The sequence below is a fragment of the Pan paniscus genome, chromosome 1 (assembly GCF_029289425.2).
Source record: "Pan paniscus chromosome 1, NHGRI_mPanPan1-v2.0_pri, whole genome shotgun sequence".
Taxonomy (NCBI): Eukaryota; Metazoa; Chordata; class Mammalia; order Primates; family Hominidae; genus Pan; species Pan paniscus.
The window spans coordinates 21,457,129-21,480,977 of NC_073249.2; the positions used below are offsets into that span (position 1 = coordinate 21,457,129).

Sequence of the window (23,849 nt, forward strand, 5' to 3'; positions counted from 1 at the left end):
TCAGAACAGGGCTGGGGCTGACCCTAGGGGTGGCTGGCAGCACGGCCCTGTGCTGCCTTAGACAGGCAAGCTGGGGGAGCACTGGGGAAGGAGAGAGGCAGCCTGAGCAGAGGAGGCTCCTCACACACCACACACAGCCCCTGGGGCAGCTAGGGGAGGGGCATCTCCCTCAGGGAACCCCTTAGACCTCGAGATCTAGAACCTCCAGCTGCCAGAGCTCAGGGGCCTCTCCTGGAACCTCTGGCCCATGCCAGACCCACAGGGTCGGGCACCAAGAGGCAGCCCTCAGGGCCCACCCCTGCAGCCTCAGGCTGCCCCATGCAGCCGCTTCCTGCTCCCCATTTGCCGGCCTGCCAGGTGGGTTGGGACCAGCCCTGCCACCTTCCCTGCCTGCCAGTCAAGCATCATGCTGCCCTGGGGCAGCAGCCACGAGCCGGCAGGCAGCAGATGCCTAGGCAGAGGCCACCTTGTGGCCCTCCTTGGGGCTGGTGGTTAGGGTGGGCTGCCGGAGCTCAGGGCCCGATTGGGATGATGGGGCCCCACCAACCTTGGGGCCACATTCCACTCATTTATGGAGTTTCTAATCCAACAGTTATTTTATTAGGATGTCAGCCCTGGGTCCAGAGTGAGAGATAGGGACAGGGGACAGCCCAGCGAGGCTAGGTCGGGGGTCACCCCAGGATGTTCCAACCACAGGGGCAGCATCCCCTCCACTCCACATGCTGGCCAAGGGCGCAGAGCTGCCGTATCGCCTGCCAAGGGGGTGGCTCAGTGCTGCTGCCCTGGTCCTGTATGGGCCCGGGGTGCCAAGAACAGACAGCAAGCCTCAGGCGCCGGTCCTTTGAGCTTTCTTGATTTCCTGCCAGTGAGGAAGAAAGGGAGTTGGGAGGGCTGGTATCCAGGAAGGGCTGGGCTTCCTGCTCTCCCTCCACTGTGGACCTCGGTGTCTCATGCCAGTGCTTGGGTAGGACTGTCCCATCTAACCTCAGTGGCCTCATGGACAACAAAGGCCTGGCCCCCAGGCCTCCCCTTGGGCCTTGCCCAGGTAGGCACAAGGATGGGCCCACCTCAGAGAGCGCCTCCTTCAGCTCTGCGTAGGCCTGGTCCAGGCTGTCGTTAATGATGACCACATCAAACAGGCCGGGCTCCTTGCCTGTGGGTGGGGCCTGGGGTCAGGGCACAGTGAGCCCATGCAGCCCCACCCCAGGTCCCACACGACCCCCAGAGCAGCCCACTGGCCTGCGGCTGTCCTCACTGCGGCTGTGGGACAGCTTTCCAGCCCAGCCGGGCCTGTGCAGGGTAGGGAAGGGCCGCCCCCTGGGCCTCAGTCCTCAGGCACCACTCCTGCTCTCTCTGGAGCCCCAGACCTTGGATCTGGACACCAGCACCCATCAGGACTCTGGTTAGGGGCTGCACTATCCTCTACACACACAGCAGAACGTTAAATGCCCTCTTCTTGTGGGCTGCAGTCAGACCCAGAGAAGAGGCAACAGCTGTAAGAGGATGCACATGACACCCCCGGGGCTAGAAGGTTGGGGACATCTCATGGGACCCTGGGCGATGGGGGGTCTGGGGGCCCTCACGGAGACTCTGGGTAACAGAGGGAAATCTGAGGACCCTCAATGAGACCCTTGGTGACTGGGGGTGGGTTCTGGGGACCCTCACGGGGACTCTAGGTGTTGGGAGGTAGTTGAGAGGTCTGAGGACCCTCACAGGGACTCCAGGTGTCAGGAGGTCTGGGGACCCACAGGGTCCCTGGTGCCACAGACCTCAGAACCCTGACTCCCCTCCTGGCATGCCCTGGTGATCCCACAGCACACTCACTGCTCTCCATGTCGGCCTGGGCAGCAGCCAGCCGCTTCACCAGGCTCTCCTCCGTTTCAGTGTTGCGCTGCCGCAGCCGCTGCTCCTAAAAAGGGGGTGGCAATCAGAGCCTGGCATGCCCTGGCCCCCAGCCCCCAACCCTGCCCAGCACACACCAGCACATGCAGTGAAGGTGGCTGCACAGAGATGTAGATGGGCTGCAGATCGGTGGCCTTGATGTTCCGCACACCCTGCAGGTCCACGTCCAGCACACAGATGCGGTTCATGGCCTGCACGGCCTGTACCGCCACCTTGCTGGGGAGAGGTTCCAGGTCAGCAGGGGTGCCAGGGCTCTCTGAGGCCTACAGGAGCTTCAGGGACACCCAGGCCCTCCCGGGCCCAGCGTTCTCCTCCCACAGCTGAGCCTAGACCTGGCCTGGACCCAGCACCCCACAGCACCTCAAACCTGCTACCCCCACGCCCTGCCCCGCCTACAGGGAACAGAGGCCACCCACTCCCCAAGGTGCCTGTAGTGAGCACGAGGTGTCCTGTGCACCCTTCACCCTGCCAGGACAATGCACGGTGGCAGGACCGGGCCCAGCAGCCTCATGAAAAGAGCCACTATGGGCCACAGACGTGGGAACCTGGCCCTGGGCCACAACCTGGCCGCATTCATAACCATGGGGCGGGTGGTGTGGATGGCGGGCAGGCAGCAGGCACTACCTGGATCCCTGTTGCCAACAGCAACCCTGGGAGCCCACCCACACCCACGCGTGGCCCACCTCGTGCCATACAGGTTCCCCGAGAACTCGGCATGCTCGATGAAGTCGCCGGCTGCTATGTCACGCTGCATCACCTCCCTGGTTACAAAGTAGTAATCTGGGGAAGAGGAGGGGCTGTCCAGAGGGCAGACTGGACCTGCACCAGGGTGCCCAGGGCCAGCCGCCCCCAACCCAGGCATGCCTGCAGGCCCCTCCCACACCCACGACTGCTTTAGTCAGATCCTTGCCGGGCAGGAGACATCTGAGGACCCCTCAAGTGCTGCCAAGTGCCTGAGCCAGACACCATTTCTCACACTGTCCTCACTGATGGAGATACGAGACTGCTGGGTTCCAGTGGGGAGTTGGGAGTTGGTGGTGATGGGGTGGGGACTGGAGACCAACAGGTTCTGGGGGAAGGTGGTGGGGGAACTGGAGACCGTCAGGTTACAGAGGGGACGATGTGGTGGGGTGACTGGAGACCACTGGGTTGCACGGCAAGGGGCGGGGGTGCTGTTGGGAAGGGGGTCCCTTGTCTTGAATCAGGCAGGCAGAGCAGCCCTTTTTACCAGGACCCCAGAAGACAGCTCAAAAGTGCTGATAAGTGCCGAGTCCAGGACAGGGCTGGGGACAGCAGCACTGTGGCCGCCTCCAGGGTGGGAGGAAGACAGCCCCAGGCCTTGGCCGGCCTCTCACACTGTACCCAAGGAAGGCGACACCACGCTGTGGCGCTGACACCCTGATTGAGTTCACCGGCCCTTGGAGGCAAGGACCCATCTCACAGATGAGGGATTGATGGGGGCAGGAGACGGGCAGCACAGCCAACACAGTTGCAGGGCCCAGCAGCCCTGCCCACACTGGAGGTGCTCCAGCCATAGGGCCCCACCCCACTCACCTTTGCCGTTCTCCTCGCCGGGCCTCGGGTTCCTCGTGGTATCTAGCAGAGAGACCTGTCACCCATCGGGGGCTGCTCGGAGCCCAGTGCCCCACCCAGCATTTCCCTTGCAGTCCTGACAGCACTTGAGCCCCAGGATGCAGGCAGCCAGTGGCGCACACCACTGGGAAGGCACAGGAGCCTACAAGGCGAGGGTTCTCCCAGAAAGAAACACTGTGGCCCAGTTATCAGTACTCAACAGACCCAGGGAAGGGAGACACAGGCACGCAGGACAGCAGGAGTGTGATAACCTCAGGTTCTGTGTGGGGGGGAGTGTGCAAGAGTTCGGACAGTCTGCAGGGTGGGTGTGCCTGTTGGGTTTGGGCTCCTGGCCTGCTCACAGTGCTAGGACTACTCAGCAGCCTTGAGGTCTACGCACCCCTCCACAAGAGCCCTGGACTCACGGGACACGCTGAAGCCAAAGATGCCGCTGTGCTCCTGGAGCAGCCTCTTCAGCAGGGTGCTCTTCCCAGCTCCTGAAGGCCCGCTCAGCACCACAGGCCTGGGGCCCGACATGCCTGGGGGTGAGAAGAGAGGCTATGGATAGCAGTGCGGCCTCTAGTCCCCATCTGCTGAGCTGCCTCTGCCTTCCTGAATTCATGGCAGGAAAGGGCTGACCCAGGGATGGAGACATTGGCCTGAGAGTCTCCTGAGAGCCTGGGTGTTCTTCCCCCTGAGCTCTGCCACGTTGGAAGGCCCGGCATGCACAGGGCAGCCCTCAGACCAGGCTCTGGGCACACGGGAGATGAATGGAAGGCCGGCTTTACTGGGTTCTCAGCAGGGGAGCCCCCCAACTGAAACCCACTGACCCTGTCAGCCTCCCCAGGGGTCCCTGGCAAGCAATGCTGTCTACTCTGATGACACCCTACCTGGGAGCTGCCGTCCCCACCTGGTGGAGTCACCTCCAAGCCCTCTGGGAGCCTGCCCTGAGACCCCCACCCCACCCAGGAGTCCAGCCATTTGCTCCCATGCATGGTGCTGAGTGTTGGGCTGCTAGGTCTGGAATGGAAGTGTCCCTGTCCCCGCCTCTGTCCTCTGGTACCTTGCCCTGCAGATATGGTCTTGTCAAGATCTACTGAATCTACACCTATTCCAGGAACTTCTCATCGGACTTGGGACTCCTATCTGTGATGCTGGTAATGCCAGAGGGGGTTGGAGGCCTCCCTCCCAGCCCCCAAGGGAAAGGCAAACAGGATCCTAGCTTGGACACGTGGCAGGTGAGGGCCCGGGAGCTGGCCTTTGCCTGGTGGGAATCCTCCCCAAGAACAGGGCCTACCTGTTTGCTGAGGTGCAGCCTCTGTAGTCAGCCTGGGGTGGGTCTGTCTGCTGGACTGAGAGCTGGGGGTGCTGAGTCCCTAATCCCCACCACACCTGCTTCTGGCCCCGCCCTTCTAAGCCAGGAATAAATCCCCAGGGGGCCTGGCCCTCGGCCCTTGCAGGGAAGCAGCCCCATCCACCTGCTCTGCGGCTGTGCAGGAAGGAAAAGACAGCTCCAGCTCTTGCCCCAAGACCTGCACCTGCCGTGCCCCCCAGTCCACGTGAGCTGCACACACAGGGCCAGGGCAGCGTCTTCGAGTTGGGATGGGGAGCTGAGCTGAGGAGTGGGGCCGTGCACTGCAGCTGTGTTCAGGGGCTGGGCTAGAGGGAAGCGGATGGACCCCTGGCCACACGCACACCTTGGACACAACTCAGGCGAGGCGTGAATGGCCTCCTCCTGTTTAGGGCACAGCCACCTGTGGGCAGACGAGCAGACAGTGGGAAGGACCTGAGGATGCCCTCCTAATCCCCAATTTAGGCCACCGAGGTAATCTCACAAATGCACCACGGCTGCAACTCCATCATGCACAGCGACACCCACCACACACATGCCACTCCCAGGCACAAAGGTATGCAGGATGTGTGCACAAACCTACCACAAACACACACACATGCATGCACACACACACACACAAATGCACGCACACCAAGCAAATGCACACACACCACACATGTGTACCCGCAAAGGTACACATGCACACGCATACATGTCATTGATCACAAACACACCGGACCCCCAGTTAAAAAGACTCAAGAGGAAGGGAACTGCAGGACACCCACCCAGAAGTCCATGTGCTCTCCATAAGGGATAGACTCCTCCCTCCTTACTGCCTCTTCTGGGCTTTTTGTCACAAGCACACATCGTTTTCATCTCACCATGCACCCCATGCCCTCCTGGCTCTCCCACCCGCAGAACTTGCCCCTGTGCTTAGCTTGGGCCTCCCCACTAACCTGGCTCCTGCTGCTCACCCAGCCCTGCCACCTCCTCTACGTGCCAGCCAACCATCAGCACACACTGCAGTGGCCAGGGTTCTTCATCCATTCAGCTTCTCCCAGCCAGCGAGCCCTGCAAGCTCCACAGCCCGGTTCCCATAATGCACTAGCTAGGAGCCCCCCAGAGTCTCCCACAATCAATGAGCCATGCCACTTGCGTGAATTTCTGGAGCCCCTGCTTCTCGCCAGGGTGGAAGGGGTACAGTTCTCAGGAGACATCCAGCAATTGCTACACACCTACTTGAAGCACTGAGATCACAGAAATTATGACTTGATGGTATTATGGTGACTTTTCTAATACGAAGGAGAAAAAGTAAAGCTAGATCATGTGCTTCGAAGGACCCGATATGGGAGAGCTACTCAAATGGTCCTGTGGGCTGGACCCCATGTGAGCTTCTGTCCTGTTGCTCCACTGAGCTGGCCCTTCTTAAGGTCACTCTGCCCTGCCAACCCACAACCAGCATGGCACTGGTGGGCCTGACAGGGCTGCCCCAAGGCCGGTCCTGCCCTGTTCCCCCCAGTCCCTGGCTCCAAGCTCTTCAGGTCTGAACCTAGATGCTACGTGACTACAAACCCACACGGAAGGAAACACAGTGGTGACCTCCACTGACCAGGCCTCCCCTCCTCCCTCCTGAGGGAGCGCTAAGCTAGTGAAGTGAAGCTGGGCCCACAGGCAGAAGACACCAGTTCGCCCAGCTGCTGCCAGGCAGGGGTCCAGGCTCCAGCCTCGCCAAGGGTGTCGTCTGCACAGCTGTGCCTACACTCGCCCAGCACAGGGCACAAGGCACACGTGGCACATCAACCGCCAAAAACTCTGGGAGTTTTTGCGTCCTCAGAAGGGGGAGAGCCACACCTTCTGAGGATCCCACCAAACTACCACAAGACCCTGGTCTCCATCCCCTCCTCGGCCCCACACCCCATCCCCGATGCCCAGGAATTGGGGAGCTCGTGCCTCACTTCCAACTCCCAGGAATGGGGGGTGCTGGAGTCCCACCTCTGGCTCCTGGGTTGGGGATCTCCCCCTTTCCTTGCAAGCAGCAAGCGGCAGGTGTGTCTCTTCACCACAGGGCCCTGACAACGATCAGACACCAACAGATGCAACCCAGCACAGAGCAGACAGCAGACGCTGGTGGGCCCCAACCCCGCCTGTTTCCTCCACAGGTGTTGCCCCTGCACCCCCCTTACCCCGCCAAGCCCAGGCTTCCAGGCCTCCCCTCCTCCCTCCTGAGGGAGCAGTAAGCTATTGAGGTGAGGCTGGGCCCGCAGGCAGAAGACACCAGTTCGCCCAGCTGCTGCCAGGCAGGGGTCCAGGCTCCAGCCTCGCCAAGGGCGTTGTCTGCGCAGCTGTGCCCACTCTCGCCCAGCACAGGGCACGAGGCACACATGACACACCAATCGCCAAGAACTCTGGACGGGCCAACACTCCGCTCTTCCTGGGTCCCCTGAGTTCGGCTCTGCCCAAGCGTGAGGGCACAATGAGCAGACTACTGGGGGCCCTGGCCAGCCAGAGAGTGCAGAGGGCAGACAGTGAGTGGATGCAGGCCTTGCAGAAGCACAGCCACACCACCGCTGGAGACAGGGGGGAGGCACAGGCTGCCTGCCTGCCTGGGGAGAGACCAGTGGCAGGGCGGTCACCAAAGCCACCTTCCATGGAGCACACCCAAGGGAGAAAACTGTGGCCCAGGCCTCAAGGCTCCTGCAGTCTTGCGGTGGAAACCACGGAGCCTTTGCCCTGACCAGAACACATGCGCCAAAGGTGTCTTCCTGTGGGTAGAGGCAAGCATTCCAGCAAACAACATTCTGTGCTCTCCACTCTCACCAACCCACAGTCGCAAACTCCAATCAGTTGCCTGGCAAGAAGCCACACAACCCACAACTGTAAGGACCTGCCAGGCACGTGGTCTCCACAGGAGCTCCGAGATGGAAGGTCTCCTGGGAGCCGCCGGCGCAGATCCATGTTCCGGAATGGTCTCTGCCAGAACGCTCCCTGGACTGGGCTCCCATGCTGCCCCAGCAGCCGCTTTCCTGGAAAGGCACTCCCTGCTGTGGCGGCATAATCTCCTCCTTCTGGCTTCCAGCCATCCTAAGGACTGAACAGAGTCACCACCTTGCCCCCGGCCCACTGTTCGAGGAGATGGTAACAGAGGGCTTGACCTTCTGAGAACCGAGAGAAGTCAGCCCCCGCCTGGCCTCTCGTAAGACACAAACCACCAGACGTGGGCCTGGGCTCTGGGCTGGGCCAGCTGGATGAAGGGGAGGCTGGTGGTCCAGGCGGCTGCTCTTGGCTGCAGGGTTTCTGGGCACACATCCGGGTAGCACGCGTCCTGGCCTTCAGCAACCTCGTTTTAAATGGGACCACACCAGGAGCAGCCAGGGCGCTTTCGTTTTCACTTTCTTTCCCCCGGGGGACAGGAACATTCCTTTACCTCCTGAGGAAACCGGGCTCTTCCAGAGCCACAGAGGAGTGAAGGCCCCAGCCCTTCACGATGCTGCGCGGCTATGTTTGGGTCTGTCCATCAGGGAGAAAGAAAAACCGGCCGAGTCTTGCACAGGGTCCTCGACAGCAACCCCAGGTAAAGAGCAGAGCAAGCCTGAGACAGGAAGGGGCTATGAGCCCAAAGACAGCAGAGCAGGACCCAGCCCGGGGCCTCAGGACCGACCTCTTTCATGCAGAGACGAAACCGAGGCCCACCACACGCAGGGTCAAAATCAACTTTGAGGCACCTGCTTCCCACACCAGTCTTTACTGGGGCATACTTCTAAGGCGACGCTCAAGAATGGCAGCAGGGCAGCTTCAAGAACCCCAACCCGGACTCTGGCCTTGGAGAATCCGAACCCCAAATGCCACACCCATGCGTCGGGAAGGCCTGCTGTTTCCCCAAGTCCCCGTCTCTGCGCCGTGCCGCGGAGTAGGCAGAATCCTGGGAGCCCCGGAATAGCCGGCTCCATCCGCCCAGGACCCCCGGGCTTGCAGGGTGAGGTGGCAACCGGAGCGCACACCGCGCCAGACCAGCGGTAGGGACTCCCAGCTGCTCTCTTTGGCGGCGCGCCCAGGTGTTCGGGAAGACACCGAGCGCTCCTACACGCCCGAGGAGCAGCTCGACACTGCGATAACTACCGGCCTGCCCAGCTCCTGAGGAGCGCCCCGCCCTCCGGGACCCGGGCTCCGCTGCGTTGCCAGCCCGTCCGCCCTCCAGAGCTCCCCCGTTCTCAGGGCCCACAGTTGAACGCGGCACAGGGCGTCCCGGCTAGGAGGAGATCCGGAGGCGGCGTGGACTGGGCGACCGCAAAGCGCAGGGACCGCTGCCGCCTCGACCCGAGTCACCCTCGCGATCGCGCTCGTTGTACTCACCGTCCGGTGGGGCCCGGCCCAGGGCGGCCGCAGCCAGCCCGGCCAGCGGGCGCCGCAGCATCCGGAGCCACCTCTTCCGCCCACTGAACCTACGTGACAGCGCCGCACCGGCCCACCTCCGCCCGCGCGCGAGACTGACGTCATGAGGCGCCTGCCCCGCCCATGTCTCACTCGTTCTTCCCCGCCCCTTAGGGAAGCACTTACCTCAGTGCCTCGCTAGCCCTGCCTCCACCTGCGCTGGCCTGTCGCGACCGCAGGGGCGTTCAGCACACCGCCCTCCCAGCCCGTCTTCTCCCGCTGCGTCACAGCGCCGCGCCGGCCCGCCTCCACACAGCGCGAACTAACATCACTACCCGCCGGCCCCGCCCACGGCGTACTTGTCCCGCTTGTCACTCAGAGAAGTACCTCAGTGCAGCGCGGGCCCGGCTTTCATCTGCTACGTCACAGCGCTGCCTCAGCCCGCCTCCTCCCGCTTATGACACAGCGCCGTTTCCGTCCTCCATCTACACTGCAGGGACCTAACTAACGAACGACTCCGCTAGCCCGTTCCAAACCGGCCACTCTCCAAAAACCATTAATTGGGGAATGTGGCCGGGCGCGTGGTTCACGTCTGTGATCCCAGCTCTTTGGGAGTCCTAGGCGGGAGGACCGCTTGAGGCCAGGAATTGGAGACCAGCCTGGGGATCATAGGGAAACCCCTTCTGTACCAAAAAATTTAAAAACTTTTTTGTGCCTGTAGTCCTTGCTACTCGGGAGGCTGACGTGGGACGGTCGCTTGAGCCTGGGCAGTCGAGGCTGCAGTGAGCGGTGTTCGTGTCACTGCACTCCAGTCTGTGTGACAGAGCGAGACCCTATTTCTTTCTTTTTTTATTTTTTGAGACGGAGTTTCGCTCTTGTCACCCAGGCTGGAGTTCAATAGCGCCATCTCCGCTCACTGCAACCTGGGCCTCCTAGGTTCAAGCGATTCTCCTGCCTCAGCCTCCCGAGTAGCTGGGATTACAGGCGCCCGCCACCACGCCCAGCTAATTTTTGTATTTTTAGTAGGGACAGGGTTTCACCATGTTGGCCAGGCTGGTCTTGAACTCCTAACCTCAGGTAATCCACCAACCTTGGCCTCCCAAAGTGCTGGGATTAGAGGTGTGAGCCACTGCACCTGGCCACGGGACTCTATTTCTAAAAATTATTTTAAATTTTTAAAAAAGATTTATTGAAGGCTGGGTGCAGTGGCTCACACCTGTAATGCCAGCACTTTGGGAGTCCGAGGCAGGCAGATCACCTGAGGCCAGGAGTTTGGGACTAACCTGGCCAACATGGTGAAACTCTGTCTCTACTAAAAGTACAAAATCAGCTGGGTGTGGTCGTGGGCCCCTGTAATTCCAGCTACTGGGGAGGCTGAGGCAGGAGGATCACTTGAACCTGGGAGGTGGAGGTGGCAGTGAGCCGAGATCAAGCCACGGCACTCCAGCCTAGACAACAGAATGAGACTCCGTCTCAAAAAAAAAAAAAAGTATTGAATGTGAACTGCAGGAGAGCAAGAAAAAAAGTAAAACTTTAAAAAATACAACTTTAAAAAAATGTGTTGGGGCTGGGCACCATGGCTCATGCCTGCAGTCCCAGCACTTTTGGAGGCCAAGGCGGATGGATCGGTTGCCCCGGAGTTGGAGACCAGCCTGGGCAACATGGCAAAGCCTCGTCTCTATTTTTTTTAAATACTAATAATAAAACAGTTTGTTGGGCAAGGGATTGTAACCTGGAATACATGTGCTATGTCATACCATAGGCGCTGCATTGGGGGAGGTGGGCAAGGAGAAGATTTTTAGGCAAAAAAAAGGGGAAGTTCACTGTCAGAGGCAAAATTATGTCATATGTATTCATAGGTCTCGCTGGCTTTTATTCGTGATTCATGAATTGAGGCAGCCTTCATTCTACAAAATAGAATAAAAGCCCCTGCCTGAATTAGCCAGGTGCGGTGGCGGGCACCTGTAGTCCCAGCTACGCAGGAGGCTGAGGCAGGAGAATGGCGTGGACCCGGGAGGTGGAGCTTGCAGTGAGCTGAGATGCGCCACTGCACTCCAGCCTGGGCGACAGAGCGTGACCATCTCAAAAAAAAAAAAAAAAAAAAAAAAAGCCCCTGCCTGGGCGATAGCAGAACCATGGGTTTTGTAAGGTGAGGAGAACGAGGAAACAAGATAGAAAAATAACAGATTGATAACCTTAGCTTACTTCAGGTTACTCTTTTGTAAGGGTTAGAGAGCAGAAGGGACTTCCTTATTATGCCAACTGAGGAAAAACTAATCTGTTTTGGGATTTAGTTTCTTATGTGGTATTTAACATAAGTGATTTAATTTTGGTTTGGCCTGGTCTATTGGGACCTAGTGCAAGAGCTCAGTCCAAAACAATGGCCTCCCATGATTTTTTAAAAACAATTTTTACCCATTTTGATCAGGCTCTCACCTAGCTTGACCAAAACTTAAAAGTGCCTCTCTCAGTTACTATCAGTTTGGGTTTCTGGTCTCAACACGTCATTGATAGGTTACAGTGTCTTCATGATCATGCTTTTCTTTTATTTCTTTCTTTTTTTTTTGAGACGGAGTCTCGCCGTGTCGCCCAGTGCAATAGCACAATCTCAGCTCACTGCGACCTCCGCCTCCTGGGTTCAAACAATTCTCCTGCCTCAGCCTCCTGAGTAGCTGGGATTACAGGTGCCCACCATCATGCCCAGCTAATTTTTGTATTTTTAGTAGTGACGGAGTTTCACCATGTTGGCCAGGCTGGTTTCAAACTTCTGACCACATGATCCGCCCGCCTTGGCCTCCCAAAGTGCTGGGATTGCAGGCGTGAGCCACCATGCCTGGCCATGATCATGCATTTCTTTGAGTTTTTGTCATTCCAGCTGAAGAGGGGCCATTTGATGGTCAATGGATGGTCACATGCAAACATTTAAAACATTTGAAAGGATACAACACACCAGGGAGACTACTATTGTGACTGTCAGGAGGATAGTACCAAGGGTTTGGAGTATGTTCCTTAGCCAGAGTCCCTGTGAACCCAACCAACGAAAACTGAATAGATCAAACAATAAGCCAGATGGGGAGTCTACCCATTTTAACCAAATAGCCTGTTTGTTAATTTTTTGCAGCTGAGTCTACAATACCTGATGTATTTACCCATGTGCAACAAGATGTGTCAGAAACCACACAGACCCCTTCCTGTTCAGCTAGTAGGTAATCTATGTAAAATTAAGGCAGGGAGTGAGAAAAAGTGGGTCTGGTTTGCTTTGATGCCAAACAGTTGCATCAGGGATGTTGCCAAACTTACCCACTAAGTAAACTAAAGAATCTGTTGGGTCATAAAGATGAGAGTCTGGCCTGACAGACCCGATATATTTATCAGGTAACCCACAGAAGCTACTGGTGTGAAATTCTAACTACAGCATTAGCCTGCCAAGTGAAAGAGGTAGGCATGAGCAAGGAAAAATTGAGAGGGGCAAGAGGCTAGTCTTCTTTGGATATCTGGGGAAAAGCTTCACAATGTAAAATGGTCAACTTCTGGTCCTGATTTGTAATATGACTGTCTCTGATTATGACAACAGATGGTTTGGTGAACTCTGTATGGTCCACACGTTGGCATGAGACTTGTCCCTTGATGCTTACATCAAGTTGTCCAGCTTAGTAGCTTTGTTCTTAAGGTGGAGAGTTGTCAACATATGTTGGAGGAAACAAGAAGAATTCAGGGTCCAGTCCATTCTGCAGGTAGATAATAAAAACTCTAGAACAACAAACAAGGCCACAATCTAATAACAAGTGTACTATAATGTTCTTTCTTCTGAAACATATATTTTCTCTGTACAGTTGCCCCTCATTTCTACCAGAGATAATCAGAGTAAGACTAATTTGTTTGCAAAATGTTTAGCCTCATCAAACTTGCCCTGCTTATTTAGGTAAGTTCAGTGAGAATAGCATCAACCACATAGGCTCTTTTAAGTTTGCTTGGGTGGAACTTTAGATCAGGAATCTCAAAATGAACTTTTAAAAATCTTTCGATGCTAGGAAGCCAGTGTAGATAGAATGCGTCTGTAAGTACTGCAGGCAAAGTCTGTATCTACAGTCTCAATTTTGATATCCCAGTCATAATATAACCAATATTTCCAATTGTGTCCTGTTATAAAGAGGGCAGATTCTCCTCCTCCTTCCTCTTCTTTCTTCCTCTTCTTCTGTTGCCCAGGCTGTTGCCCTCTTCTTCTGTTCCCACTCTGTTGCCCAGGCTGGAGCACAGTGGTGCAATAATAGCTCCCTACAGCCTCAACCTTCTAGCCTCAAGTGATCTTCCCTCCATCTCAGCCTCCCAAAGTGCTGGGATTAATCCCTCACTTTTGGGAGGCTGAGATGCCCAGCCAAGAGCAGATTCTATTGAGCATGTACCAATAATTATTTTGTCATAAAAATAAGAATCCTCATGAGTAGTTTCTAAATTCTGGAAGGATCAGGTAGGGAGAAAAAAGCAATGTCTCCATTTTTGTTCACAAAGGTATGTTACCAAATTGCCTTAAGCTATAGATAGCCTAAAAGAAAAGGTTTCCTTAAATCTGAAAAACAAAAGAACCAGCAATATTTTTGAATTCTAAAAAGACATAGAAACCCATAATTCATCAGTCCATTTAGTCTCATGTGATTAATTTTTGTCCTGCTTGATGTTGGGTTAGCAATTTTTGTCAGTCTAGCTTTTCCCTTAGAGTTCTAGAAATTCTTACCCAGCCCAATGGTATGATCTTAAAATGATCAGAAATCTGTACTTGTCAGAGTCTTTTCCATCTGTGGTGTCCTGATATAGAGATGTTGTCCACAGTTCCTAGCTCATAGTTCCCAGAACCATTGTTACAAAGCATGCTGGGTGCTTTGGGTCTCAGGAGACAGAATATTTCTGACCTTCTCTTTCACTTGCCCAAGGCAGGACTCTAATCTGATTGTGGATCAAAAGACCCTCATTCCAGAAAGGGTCCTTCCCCATACTCTGGAGGAAGGACGTGGACAGGTCCTGCTAGGTTTAGATCAGACTTTATTTTTATCCAATCGTGTTTGACACAGTTGTCCATGCTTCTATCATGGACAACCAATAAAGTATAGAAGGCCCACAGGACAGGGTTTGGGGGGCATCCAGAGAGCTGAACATGTGGAGACTGAGAGAAAGGTGAAGAAGAACTCATCCACAGGCTGGGAGGGTGTTGCACCCCAACTCCATGAGGACAGAAGCTCCTGCGCTTAGGACCCTTCCAGACTTCGCCCTATGCGTCTCTTCATCTGGCTGTTGATTTGTATCCTTAAAAATACCCTTCTTAATAAACCAGCAAACATAAGTATTATCTTCACCCAACTGCCGCCGCACTGCCATCATGGACACCAGCCACATGCAGCCTATCAAGCTTGTCAGGGTCACCAAGCTTCTGGGCAGAACGGGCTCTAAAGGACAGTGGTCGCAGGTGTGCATGGAATTTATGGAGGATGCGAGCCGCTCCATCATCCACAATGTAAAAGGCCCCGTGTGCGAGGGCGATGTGCTCACCCTGTTGCAGTCAGAGCCAGAGGTCGGGAGGTTGCGCTGAGCTTGGCTGCTGGCTGGGTCTTGGATGTTGGGTTCGACCACTTGACCAGTGGGAATGGTGTGCTGCGTTCTCCTTTATTTTATTCTCGGCCTGCCACGCAGGAATTGAGATGTGTCTTTAAATAAAGCATTTGTGTTTCAAGTTAAAAAAAAAAAATTGGCTGGGCACGGTGGCTCAAGCCTGTAATCCCAGCACTTTGGGAGGCCAAGGCAGGCAGATCACCTCAGGTCAGGCGTTCAAGACCAGCCTGGCCAACATGGCAAAACCTCGTCTCTACTAAAAATACAAAAGCTAGCTGGGCATGGTGGCGGGCGCCTGTGATCCCAGCTACTCAGGAGGCTGAAGCAGGAGAAATGCTTGAACCCGGGAGGCGGAGGTTGCAGTGAGCTGAGATCATGCCACTGTACTCCAGCCCGGGCAATGGAGCAAGACTCTGTCACAAAACAAAAACAAAAACAAAAAACAAAACAAAACAAGAAAACACGTTTCCCTGCGTTCCGTGAGCCACTCTAGCAAATTAATAAAACCCAAAGAGAGGGTTGTGGCACCCCCAACTTGAAGCCAGTTGGTCAGACGTTCCCAAGACCTGGACTTGCAACTGGTGTCTGGGAGTGTCAGGGGCAGTCTTGGGGACTGAGCCCCGAGCCTGTGGAATCTGACACTGTCTCCAGGTAGATAGTGTTAGAATTGAATTGGAGGACACCTCGCTGGTGTCCACTGCCTGGTGTGTGGGGAAAAACCCTACACCTTTCGTCACAGAAGTCTTCTGTGTTGATTGTCATGGCAGTGTGAGAACAAAGGAAAAAACCCAATTTGAGAGAATTTTTCCCAAAGCACCAAGGTTTCCATGCATCTCCTTGAAGACACAACCACTTTAGGATTATAGTTGCTTGCAAAACACTTTTAGAAAAGCATGAGTATAAACTAAGTAACTGTGAACAACCACACTGTAAATGGCCATTGGTAAAGATCTGGTGAGAGTGCCTAATAATAATGTCTCAGTTGACAAGGAAATTTAATTATTTCTGTGGCATACAATGATTTAACAAAATAACCAGAATCATGGCTAACATACCAGAGTTTTACGAATTTTATACAATTTATGAAACACATATTAATAACACGTCCACACAAAAATAATTCAAAGATGGCTTAGCATCAGTTATTTGACAATGCTTCCCATATAGTTTTGTTTTGTTTTGAGACAGAGTCTGGCTCTGACACCCAGTGCCACCCAATCTGTTCTCTGGGTGACAGAGTACAGTGGTGCGATCTTGGCTCACTGCAACCTCCACCTCCCGCGCTCAAGCGATCCTCCCACCTCAGTAGCTGGGACCACAGGTGCGTGCCACAATGCCTGGCTAATTTTTTGTTTTTTGGTAGAGATGGGGTTTCACCATGTTGCCTAGGCTGGTCTTGAACTCCTGAGCTCAAGAGATCCATCCACTGTGGCCTCTCAAAGTGCTGGAATTACAGGTGCAAGCCACTGTGCCTGGCCCCCATATAATTTAACATGCCAAATGAAAATAATTGGTTTGATATATCTCTTTTGGATGTTCCAGAGGCCTTCTGGAATATCCCAAAATTAGCTTGACTCAAAACTTAATTTAGAATTGGATTTTGGGAAATTTGTCAAAATGTAAAAATGTTTAAAACACTTGATTAAAATAGGATCTCAGGTCACTGTGGAATAACAATCATTGATTTAACCAGAGTAATAATTAAAATACCTCAAAAGGCAAATATAGATTACAGAGTTGTCAACAAAAACTTAGGTATTTTAACATTGTGAAGACTCACTTAAATAATCAAAGACCCAGGCTGGGCATGGTGGTGCACACCTGTAATCTCAGCATTTTGGGAGGCTGAGGCAGGTGGATTGCTTGAGTTCATGAGTTTGAGACCAGCCTGGGCAACATGGCGAAACCTTGTCTTGACAAAAAATACAAAAATTAGCTGGGCCTGGTGGTGTGCACCTGTAGTCCCAGCTACTTGAGAGGCTGAGGTGGGAGGATGGCATGAGCCCAGGTGGCAGAGGTTGCAGTGAGCCAAGATGGTGCCACTGCACTCCAGCCTGGGCAATAGAGCCAGACGTTGTCTCAAAAATAAATAACTAAATAAAAATAAAAAATAAAGACCTAATAAAAGCCAAAGCACAAAAAATTATCTTGATGAAACACAAAATCTTTTTTTCCTACACCAATTGAAAGGAAAAAGAATCCTTCACATTCTCAGACCAATACTCCAAGAAAACTTTGTCATCTTAACAAAGAGCAAATACTACTTTTGCACCAGTGTACTATTAATGCTAAAGCTAATTTTAATAAAACCATTCAAATAAATCCATTCAGTTTCAGTCAGGTTTGATAACACAAAATTTCCACAAACCATTTATAACCCCTTTGTTAAACAAAAATGTGTTCTTCATATCTTTGCTTATCAAACACATCTTTTTTTCCTTGCAGACAGAGTTGTTTTCTTTCTAGTGTTTAATCCCATATGTTATTACAACTTTTAACTGTTAGAATCTTAATTTCTAGAACACTAGCAAGCATTGTGGTGAACTTATATCAGCATTCACCATTTCATAATTTCTGGAAACAATATTTCATGTTACTAGACCTAAATGCACTTAGCTTTTCTATACCATACAAAAACACGATGCCAAAGTGTTTAAACTTATGCTTAGTAATTAATGTTTCAGTATGCTAACTTACTTAAGACATATTTATACCCATGTGAAGAAAGTGTCTGGATAAAGTCCATCTGCCAAACCCTGAGTGGCCCATTAGGCAGGTCAGAATGGCCAAGGGCTGTTCACACTGGCTTTCCAGGATTGATTTCAAAGCAGGTCTGGCAGGTCAGGTAAGCCCTTTTTAGCAAGTCCATTGACGTGGCCCCACCAGTACTATTCATAAAGGTGATCCTCTTTTCCATAGCCCCATGGCTCAATTCATGCATAATACTTAACAGAAATTTCATGGAGAAAAGTAAAAGTACAGGTAAAAGTAAAAGGACAGGCCTTTTACTTGGTCCACACCAGAGTTCCTCTCTATCACTGGACCATCAGCCTGTATTTTTCCCGTTGTGGTTTTTTTGGCCTCTGGTGCTGGATAATGTTCATCTTTAGTCATGGTTCTAAGATCATCCTTTGAAAATCTTTCCAGCTGGATAACTCCATGACAGAGAATTGATCCGTAGGACTCTTAAGGGCAGCATTCTTAGCAACATTCTCAGCAAGGTAGTATCCTCTAGCCTCCACGGAGTCTAGTTTCAAATGGCCTGGAACCTTTATCATGGCCACAGCAGCAGGTATTTGTATTGCATATAATAAATCATAAGGTTCATTATTGAAAGTGAGGAAACCTGTTTCCACAACATTCCAAAATCATGAGCAACTCCAAATACTTACCTGCTATCTGTGTAATGGTTAGCAGATTTCCCCTTAGCGAGAAAGCAGGCTCCAGTGAGGGCAAATAGCTCCACCTGCTGGGCTCAAGTGGCTGAAGGTCAAGAGGCTGCTTTCCCAACCTCAAAGCAAGTGGGCGTAGCATGACCTGCAGGATATTCACCGCGATCATCCTGCAAGTATGAGCTATCTGTGAACCAGGATAGTTTCACATAGTCCAGGGGAGTTTTCTGTAAATCCTTTCGGGAAATCAAAAGATGATCCACTGGCCGGGCGCGTTGGCTCACGCCTGTAATTCCAGCACTTCGGGAGGCTGAGGCGGGCGAATCACGAGGTCAGGAGATCGAGACCATCCTGGCTAACACGGTGAAACCCAGTCTCTACTAAAAATACAAAAAAATTAGCCGGGCGTGGTGGTGGGCGCCTGTGATCCCAGCTACTTGGAAGGCTGAGGCAGGAGAATGGCGTGAACCTGGGAGGCGGAGATTTCAGTGAGCCGAGATCGGGCCACTGCACTCCAGCCTGGGCGACAGAGCGAGACTCCGTCTCAAAAAAAAAAAAAAAAAAAAGATGATCCACTAAAATCAGACAGTCTTGTGGCATCTCATCCCAGAGTAGAGAGGAAGGAGAGTGGTGGGATTAAGTTTATTACAGCAAGAGAAAGTAATATGGGGAGTAGTTAACAGAAGGGTCTCATAAAAGGTGAGGTGGCTAGAAGAAAATGTGGCACAAAAATGGTCCAAGGAGATCCCCTGACGACTTCTTTGGTGGATTTGACCCACAGGGTGGTGGCAGGGATAGCCCTCAGACAAGAAGATCTGCAAGCTCCCAGGTCCCACTGTTCACTGTAGTATCATATGGGAATATGCTGATTTTCATGCTTTTAAAAAATTTTCAATTTAAATTTTCTTCAGAGACAGGGTCTCACTCTGTCACTCAGGCTGGAGTGCAGTGGCGTGATCATAGCTCACTGCAGCCTTCAACTCCTGGGTTCAAGTCATCCTCCCACCACAGCCTCCCAAGTACATGGGACTACAGGTGTGCTACTATGCCTGGCTAATATTTAATTTTTTTGTTGGGGGGGGGTCTCGTTATGTTGCTAAGCCTAGTCCCAGACTCCTGTCTTAAGTGATCCTCCCACCTCAGCCCCCCAGCCATGGCCAGCTGCATGCTTTTCAGTTAAAACTGCCAGGGTGCTTCCTTCTTTTTCATGTACAGAAAGGAAAAATTGGGGGTTGTGTCGCTTCTCGGCCTTTTGGCTAAGATCAAGTGAAGAAGAGGAGTTGCCTTAGTCTCCTGTTGATGTGACTGAATACCTGAGACTGGGTAATTTATAAAGAAAAAGAATTTATTTCTCACAGTTCTGGAGGCTAGGAAGTCCAAAGTCAAGGGGTCATATCTGGTGAGGGCCTTCTTGCTGGTGGGGACTCCCTGCAGAGTCCTAAGGGAGGTGGCTCGGGACATCATATGGTGAGGGGGGTGGTCTCTCTTCCTCTTATGAAGACAGCAGTCTCACTCCCAGGATAGCTCAGTAATCCATTAACCCATCAATCCCCAAATCCATGAATAGATTAACCCATTCACAAGAGCAGAACCCTTATGATCTAATCACCTCCTAAAGGCGATACTTCTCAATACTGCTGTATTGAGGATTAAGTTTCAACATGAGTTTTGAAGGGGACAAACATTCAAACCATAGCAGTTTCTAATTAGGGTGTCCCAAGGCTGGGGAATTTAATAAAATTCCCTGTTTAGCTTGTCAAAAGCCACATCTTCTGGGTCTTCCCAAACAATGGGGTCTGGTTTACTGGTTTTAGCAGAGGCACTGGGCCAGAAGAGAAGACCTGGGGATCCAGCAAACCCAAGAAATCCACAAAGCTGGTGCTCAGTTCTAGATTTATAGGGAATTATAGGGATTATAGGGAATTATAAAATGTCTTGTATGCAGTCTGGGTCTGAGTGTGGTCCACTTCCTGAAATTAGGTGGCCTAAATACTTTTCCTGGGTTTTTACCAGTTGTAATTTTTCCTTAGAAACTTAATGGACTTTACCAGCTAGGAGTTTTAACAAGGGTACACTGTCTTCCTCACATGCTGCCTGTGAGGGAGAACAGTGGAGGTCATCCACATATTGCAGTAGAGTGGACCCATGAGGAAAGTGACATCCTTCAGGTTGGCCTTTAGAATTTGGAAAGTAAAGGCCAGGTGTGGTGGCTCATGCCTGTAATCCCAGCACTTTGGGAGGCCAAGGCAGGCGAATCACAAGGTCAGGAGATCGAGACCATCCTGGCTAACATGGTGAAACCCAGTCTGTATTAAAAATACAAAAAATTAGCCGGGCATAGTGGCGAGCGCCTGTAGTCCCAGCTACTCGGGAGGCTGAGGCAGGAGAATGGCATGAACCCAGAAGGCGGAGCTTGCAGTGAGCCAAGATTGCGCCACTGCACTCCAGCCTGGGCAACAGAGCCAGACTCCATCTCAAAAAAAAAAAAAAAAAAAAAAAAAAGGTTTTGGAAAGTAAGAAGGGCTCTCAGTGAAACATTGAGCATGACCGTCCAGGTACACTGTTGGCCTTCCCAAGTGAAAGCAAAAGGCCTTGACTGGCCTGGCTGACCAGATGTTAAAGAAGGCACTGCACAGATCAATTGCAGTGAAGAACTACCATCAGTTGGAATTGAGGTCAGCAAATTATGGGGGTTTGATACAACTGAGTGGTGAGGTGCAACCATATTGTTTATTGCACAAAGGTCTTGAACAAATCTCTACTCAGAACCATTAAGTTTCTTTACTGGCACAATTGGAGTGTTAAAGAACTGTGGTACACGACATTACAAGACCTTGTGCCTTATAATCTGCAGTGATGGATTTTATGACCAATAGATCTTCCTTGTTTGAGGTATTTAAAGAGTCAGGAAGTTGCAGGATTGAGTCAGTTTGACCTAGTTTGTCAAATCCCAAAATTATTTTCCCCTTTTGGGAGAAAGAAAGTCCTGCATGATGTTTGTTTGCAGGCCAGGCACTCTGGCTCATGCCTGTAATCCCAGCACTTTGGGAGGCCAAGACAGGCAGATCACTTGAGGCTAGGAGTTCAAGACCAGCCTGGCCAACATGGCAAAAACCCATCTCTCTTAATATAAAAAAGATTTTTTTAAAAAAGTGTTGGCCAACAATGTGGACAGGGGCTGAATTACTAAGAACAAAGGAGATCCTGTAAGAGACTGAGGCAGAAAAGGATAGATAGGACTACAAAGACATCTTGAGGTTTGTTATAGACTCAAAACTATTTGTATTTACTCCAAAGCAGAGGCTGGTTGAGGTTAGTGGAGTTGAGCCCTGGAAATGTGGCTCCAGTAACTATAAGGACAGTTAGGACCTCATTCTTGATCTTAAGAGTTATTTCCCTAACATGGTTGTGGGGAAGGATGAGAAGAATCCCTACAATTCGCTAGAGTCCCATTACTGGGAGTTGATATGGTTTTAATGTCCTGCCCCAATTTCATGTTGAATTGTAATCCCCAGGCTGGGGGCAGTGTCTCATACCTGTAAACCCAAGACTCTGGAAGGCTGAGGCAGGTTGATTGCCTGGACTCAGGAGTTCGAGACCAGCCTGGGCAACAAGGCAAAACCTCAGGAGGTGAGGTGGAAAGATTGCTTGAGCATGGGAGGCAGAGGTTGCAGTGAGCTGAGATTTTGCCACCGCATTCCAAACTGAGTAACAGAGTGAGGCCCTATCTAGAAAGAAAGAAAGAAAGAAAGAAAGAAAGAAAGAAAGAAAGAAAGAAAGAAAGAAAGGAAAGAATTGCAATCTCTATGTAGTATTGGAGGTGGGGCCTGGTGGGAGGTAATTGGATCACAGGGGTGGATTGCTCATGAATGGTTTAGCACCATCCTCTTGGTGCAGGTGCAGTCCTCATGATAGCGAGTGAGTTCTCGAGAGATCTGGTTGCTTAAAAGTGTGTGGCACCTCCCCCATTCTCTCTTGCTCCTGCTTCACTTTTCGCCATGATTGGAAGCTTCCTGAGTCCTCTCCAGAAGCAGATGCTGCATGTTTCTTGCACAGCCTGCAGAACTGTGAGCCAATTAATTCTTTTTTTTCTTACAAATTACCCAGTCTTGGGTATTTATAGCAATTCAAGAATGGCTTAATAAAGGAATATACACCTTGAGGGTTTTGAGGGAGGGGTCATTTAACTCTCTTTAACTTATAGCAACCTCTCTTCCAGTGTCCAGTTTTTTATAATAATGGTAGGGGCCAGGAGGATTTTGTTTGGGGGCTTCTGTTTGTTGCAGCTGGTGGTTGAGGATTTTGATAATTTTCTTTTTATTGGTATCCTCATGGGGCTGATTGGCCAACCTTACTAAATGTGGAGTGGACATGGCTCCCCATTCCATGTGGATTATTTTAACAAGCTGGGAAAGCTCTCAAGTTAGGCCATTCACAAACATAGAATTAAAGGCTACTCGGGTAGAATAAACATTTACAGAAGTCTAGAATTGTCCTTAAAGATGATGCGGAGTCAACTGTAACACTGTAATAATTCTGAACTGGTTCATTTGGTTTTGGGTACAAGTTGAATCTTGTTCCAGTCTATGGCTTTAAGGAAAACTTAAGAATAGCTCTGTGGGTCTTTAGATTGTGAGCTTGTTCCCAGTTTTGGGGCATTTGTCTAGTTCAGGTGGGGTCCAGTTAGCTTTAGCCATCCAATGTTGGGCTTGGCCTTCATCAACAAGTGTATGAAGCAGCTGTTATAGACTGGGGAAGCCAGACTGATAGGCCTGGATTACCATGTTGAATTCATCAGCAAATGAGTTACAGTCTTCAGTAACTTTTAGGAATTCCTTGGCAATGGCTCCGAGTTCAGCCTTAGTCCAAGCCTTGGTCAAAGGAACATAGGAGACTTGGGATTTAGCTGGGTCATCAGTGCTCATAGGAAGGGCTGTAGGAAGCCAGGGAGGAGGTTCCAGGGAGGAGAGAGTCTGGTCCTCTAAGGTTTTTTTTTTTTTTTTTTTGCCTCTTTTAATTGTTTACTTGTCTCAACTGGCTTTGAGACAGTGTTTTGTATAGAGGTAATTTTTGAGTCCTGAATGTGCTTTGAAGCCTCAAGATGCCAATTGTAATATGTCTCCCATTAAGACTGACCCTATAGCCACGGTCTCCTAATTTAGTTCTCAGAAAAGTAAGCTTCAGAAGTTTGATCTGCAAATGGCCATTGGAGCTCCAAATTATCCTTAGTGTAATTTGCCCATTGGTTTAAAAGGGTGCACAAGGGTGATCCTGAATGTCTGGACATGGAGCTGGCTGGGGTCCTGAAGGAGGGTTGCCCTGCATGCTTTAGAATTTGGGAATCTCATTCTCTTTCTTAATCTCTCAAAAGCAAAAAGAAAATCCTATTGGTCCTTTGAGGAAACTAACTCTTGAACAAAGTGTTCTGCTTTCACAAGTATGCCTTTCACAGGATACTTGTTTTGCTTGGCAGATGGCCTTTGCCCTAAGTTGTCTGACCTGTGACCACGGAGCCCTTGTTACACAGAAATTTTCTTGAAACTGGTAGGCCCCCAGTGGTAATATTGCCTGTATGTGACCAGTTTGTCCTTTCAAAGGAGTCTTTGACTTTGGAGACTCGAATCTGTTATAAAATGGTGGTGAGAACCCCAGTGGCTCTTGAGTGTTCAACCGTGTACAAC

At 51.6% G+C, this 23,849-nt stretch overlaps 2 protein-coding genes across 12 annotated transcripts; one reads left to right on the forward strand and one right to left on the reverse strand.

The window, feature by feature from the left end:
* Positions 1–568: 568 nt before the first annotated feature.
* Positions 569–9,513, reverse strand: GUK1 (guanylate kinase 1). Of its 11 annotated transcripts, none has more exons than XM_008963511.4 (9): positions 9,158–9,288; positions 8,232–8,396; positions 7,692–7,895; positions 3,900–4,013; positions 3,457–3,498; positions 2,586–2,682; positions 1,980–2,118; positions 1,825–1,909; positions 569–859 (listed from the first exon to the last, which is right to left on the reverse strand). In XM_008963511.4, exons 3-9 carry the CDS (start codon positions 7,885–7,887, stop codon positions 672–674), a joined length of 861 nt encoding a protein of 286 aa, XP_008961759.1. In that variant the 5' UTR covers positions 7,888–7,895; positions 8,232–8,396; positions 9,158–9,288; the 3' UTR covers positions 569–671. The 11 variants fall into 11 exon arrangements, with proteins under 11 accessions (XP_008961759.1, XP_063452789.1, XP_054961329.2 ...); XM_063596719.1 differs by having other exon boundaries at positions 569–1,153; XM_055105354.2 differs by adding an exon at positions 1,068–1,153 and having other exon boundaries at positions 2,586–2,663; positions 7,692–8,396.
* A 5,033-nt stretch (positions 9,514–14,546) lies between these two features.
* Positions 14,547–15,616, forward strand: LOC112438156 (small ribosomal subunit protein eS28-like). Its single transcript, XM_034952717.3, has one exon. It carries the CDS (start codon positions 14,547–14,549, stop codon positions 14,754–14,756), a length of 210 nt encoding a protein of 69 aa, XP_034808608.1. The 3' UTR covers positions 14,757–15,616.
* Positions 15,617–23,849: the final 8,233 nt, after the last annotated feature.